At 29.4% G+C, this 4,685-nt stretch overlaps 1 protein-coding gene across 2 annotated transcripts in view; it reads left to right on the top strand.

Moving 5' to 3' along the window:
• LOC106468076 (Niemann-Pick C1 protein-like) overlaps window positions 1-4,685 on the top strand; it is a 57,134-nt gene that overhangs the window by 44,434 nt on the left and 8,015 nt on the right. For both annotated transcript variants that reach the window (XM_022396382.1, XM_022396380.1), the window contains exons 22-24: window positions 1,427-1,574; window positions 1,890-2,121; window positions 4,160-4,273. In XM_022396382.1, the coding sequence (XP_022252090.1) occupies window positions 1,427-1,574; window positions 1,890-2,121; window positions 4,160-4,273 (494 nt within the window). The remainder of the gene's footprint in view (window positions 1-1,426; window positions 1,575-1,889; window positions 2,122-4,159; window positions 4,274-4,685) is intronic.

The raw sequence follows: 4,685 nt of genomic DNA, 5'->3' as shown, positions 1-4,685 counted from the left end.
AAGGTTTTCATCTATCAAACGGTGTATTGTATAACATTGTGTTCTGAACAGATAACCGTCAATTTCACTCTTAACGACTAGCTTGGATGAATTTATAACGTCTCTTGTCACATAGTTAGAAAGCCAGGAAAATTTTTAGAAATAAATGAATTTGTCTACTTTTTGTATGTTATTAGTCTATATTCTTTGGTGTATTATTTAATTAAATAAAAATTGTTAAGTGTTTTACTATAATCACTCAAAAAATATCCTCGACAATCAAGGGCAAGAAAAAAAGAAGATTGGGTAAGTACTTTATTTCTTGTTTTTCACGTTTATTCTTTATGTAAAATTATAAAAGTAACTAAAATGTAAAAATAGGAATCCTTTTAGGTTTGTTAAGATTAGATAAGGTGAAATAAATGATAATAATATTATAATGAAAATGTTTCATGAGGCACACACGAGAGCAGCTCGTGGGTAATGTAAGTGTTAGCATAATGTGAGCTACACGTGTCCCAAGCAATTTACAACTTATAATGGTGCGTATAGTAGTTAAACCAGGTTCAAAGGGCATTAAAATAATAAAATTTAATTATAAATAGATGTATATTGTTATGAACTTAGAGCTACTTAGAATAAACGAATGTAGTTTCATGTTACAATTTGACGTCATTCTAGAAAGATCAAAAAGGGTAATTTAGGTTTATTTTGATTTTTATTATGGTAACGAGGTCAGTCAAATTGACCGATCCTGTTTTGAGATAGTTTATCTGTTATTTTCTCTACCCTATAAAGTTTTACTGAAAAAAAAAAAAAAACGTTTGACATGCATTTAGGAGGTTTTAGGGATTACACAAAGGAAATTTGAGATGATGAAAAGTATTTTTAATTTTAACATGAAAATTACTTTGCACACGGACTATTCAAAACAAATACTCAATATATTCGTGGACAAAACTTTATTTTATTTTATTAAAATACTTTACTAAGAAATATGACTTTTTGTATGTGAAAGACTTATAATATTAACTGAAAGACTGCCAAAATTTGTGAAGATATACCCAATATATAGAGTTATAAGTATTAAATTTATATGAACTTTAAACGAGTACAGAAGGTCATGTGACTCGGTCAAATTGACCAACTCTGTGTTGGAAGAGTTAAAATTTGATTTTATTTGGTTTTTGTCATGTGTTTGGCCTACATATTTTAGATTGGGAAAATATTTAGACAGAGGAAAGAATATGTGAAAGGCATTGTTAATGGACTGCACCTATCTAAAAAATTTTTGAATGATGTTTCGAGCAGCTAACATAGATATTCATCAGGTGAAGTTTTGCTTTAGCAGCTCAAAAACTTTGATCAAAACTTTATAAACAGATGCAGTCCATTAAAAATGCCATTGAAGTTATATTGATATTTACCTCCTTTTTTATTTTTCAAGCCACCCATTATATGACCTACCACACCATCCTCAGAACTTCCAAGGACTTCTATAAAGCTCTGGAGTTATCTCGTTATATCTCGGATAAACTGACAGAACAGGTCAGAATTGACCCAACAGATTCAAATGTCCGTGTGTTTCCCTACAGGTAACTTGTTTATTTTGGCTTTTAACAAGTTATTAAAAACATAAATAGAAGTCGAGCTGCATAAAGTTTAAAAATGAATCAGTATTGATTAAAGGGAAAAAATTGTTAAAATCAGTTTGTTTATTTATGAACAAAATCTGACTCCAAATTATTTGAATAAGAAATTTGTTTACAAATTAAATACTAATATATGTTTACCCCAAATTAATTTTAAAACACAAACTATTAAGGCCTATAGCAATAACGTTTTAAACACTTGAAATGGTCCTACTTATAAAGTATTATGGTAATTTAACTTGGTATTTTTCTCTTTAGCATTGTCCATGTGTTTTATGAACAATACCTCACTATGTGGCCTGATACACTGAAGAGCTTAGGGTTCTCACTGGCTGCCATATTTGTTGTTACTTTCCTGTTGCTTGGACTGGACTTCTTCTCATCAGCCATTGTTGTGATTACCATTGTGATGATCATTATTAACTTGATGGGGATGATGTACTGGTGGAACATTTCACTTAATGCTGTCTCTTTAGTCAACTTGGTTGTGGTAACTGAAATTCACTTCACCCAGATTACTAATGGCTTTAGTGAACCAAATTTTATTCTTTCTTTTTAAATTTTGAGATAGTAAGGACACATCTCATTTTCCATGATGTTTTTACTACATTGTATACATATGAATAAAATACTAAATATCTCTTCTTTTGTTGTCAAGATATTAACCCTTTCGAGACGGGTTCACAGGTGAAAGGCCATATCTTGTTTCATGACTCTCATTCAACATTTTGTTTAACTACTATTTCATGAATTTATGTCAATAAGTTTGGTATCAAACTGTAGATTATAATTCAAATTTTAATACAATACATTACTCAATTTCTTACTTTAAAAATAAATATGGAAAAAAAACAGTTAAATCTCGTTTTTTTTGTGTCGTATGGTATGTTGAATGCAGCAGTGGTTCAAATTAGATGTTTGTGAAGTCAAAATACTAAGTCTATAGTTTTGTACGAATTAGGAACTCAAATTACTTATATTGAAAAGCTAGAATATAAAATAAGAAGGTCTTATCTTTTCTATTTGCTAAGATATTGCTCATGTAATAAATCAAGCACAGTGGCACCCCACCCACCTCTTTCCATTTTTGGAAATGCTTTCTTATATACACTTCTATATATGACATGAATAACCAATCGTAAGCTAAGAATATCCCTCTAGTGGTTTTCTCAGCCATTTTAAATTCTTAGGATGCCATTCTTTCTTTTGAACCAAGATTTCAAGGAGGTAAGGTGTGTCTCTAGTCTGCTCGAAATTTCATATTTCTTTAGACTAAAATACATCTTAGTTACTAAGCTTGATAAATTATAGTGGAATTGTGTGGTATTGATGTAGTAATTTATGATTTTTTAGTTATTCAAATATATATATATAAAATCTAAAAAAATATTTTGTTTCATATCCTCCACATGCAAAATTTTTAAAGGCTTAACAACCTACATCAAGCAGCAACTGAGTACGAAGGTTGTAACTGGAAGAGATAATTGTTTGCTTTACTACTTTATTTCCTGTTCTATGTTTTAAGAAAAATAAATTTAAGAACTTATTTCAAAATAGCAATAATCTATATACACATAATGTATAAAAATTGAAATGTGACTGTATTTTACAAAATACTAGTCTACTAAACCACAGTCAAGACAAGTTACTTTGTACAGACCAAAGGTCTGTGTTATGTTATTTGATATGGTAACATGAGTGCACATGAGCCACGTCATTGTAACTTCTGTATTGTTAGCCAGGCATGGCTGAAAGGTCAACATAATAAAAATAATAAATATATATATATAAATGTGTAATGTTATGACATTTAAGCTATTTAGTCTAAACATTTGTTTTTGTTATAATTTTGTTCATTCCAGAATGAAAGAGGCATAATTTATATTTATTTCCTAATTTTTTTTATGGTGGTTGCAAGATCGGTCAAATCTAGTGAACCTGTACAGAGATTAATTACTGAAAATAACAGATAAAAAATAAAGTGTTTTGTTAAGAAACATTTGATAATCATCTGGAAATTATAAAGATTTCATGAAATTTTTAAATTTTCTTGCACATAAAAGTATTTTTAATCTTAAAATGAAATATACTTTGCAAGAAAGAAAGGCAACATGTGAAAAGAAAAATAGGCATGAGAAAAACATTGATTTACAAACCTTAAGTCTTAATAAAAGGATTTGATATTTTGCAAGATAGAAAGGCAACATGTGAAAAGAAAAATTGGCATGAGAAAAACATTGATTTACAAACCTTAAGTCTTAATAAAAGGATTTGATATTTTGCATATGAAAGCATTGTAACGTTTACTGATAATCTGCCAAATTTCATTAACATTCGCTTACTAACTTAAAAGCTATAGCATAAACTATAACAAGCACAAAATGGTTAAGAGGGTTGGTTTCAGGGACCAAGCCCGTGCTGAAAGAGTTAATAACAAACTAGCCTTAGTTAAAGCAAAATTTTGTTTGCAAGTTAAGAATAAATGTATTTAAGAATGCACAAGTAAATGTTTATCTTCACTTATATAGGCTGTTGGTATTTCCGTGGAATTCTGTTCTCATCTTACACGGCTGTTTGCTATTAGTCCTGCTGCTACACGCACCAAACGAGCACAGGATGCACTAGAACGCATTGGAAGCTCTGTAAGTGGAAACTTTCTGTTCATAGTGAAGAAAGTTGTTGAGTAATCTTTTAATCTTAGAATCGTTTTTTGCTTTTATATAGCAAATGTAGATAAGACCAATAATTTAAAAACACGTTTTATTTTGTTAAAAGTACTCTGATAGAGTTTTTTTATATGGATAGACACTAAACCTTGATGTATTAAATTAAACTTTTAAACATTATTATCACCTTTAGTTGTTTGATCTAAGTTGCTTAATTATCCTGAACACATTAGCCTGATACTAAATTTATAAATTTTTTCAAATACACTGAGTGGTCACAAGTAAATAGACACCTAATTTTTCGTCATTTAACTGATTTATGCTAACTAATATTTGTTCACAGAGCACTATATAAATGAAAATGGTCCGCACACTAATTATCTTGTGT

This window comes from Limulus polyphemus, unplaced genomic scaffold, assembly GCF_000517525.1.
Source record: "Limulus polyphemus unplaced genomic scaffold, Limulus_polyphemus-2.1.2 Scaffold2861, whole genome shotgun sequence".
Taxonomy (NCBI): domain Eukaryota; kingdom Metazoa; phylum Arthropoda; class Merostomata; order Xiphosura; family Limulidae; genus Limulus; species Limulus polyphemus.
The sequence above is the reverse complement of the archived record's forward strand: the minus strand, read 5'-3'. Positions and strand labels throughout refer to the sequence as shown.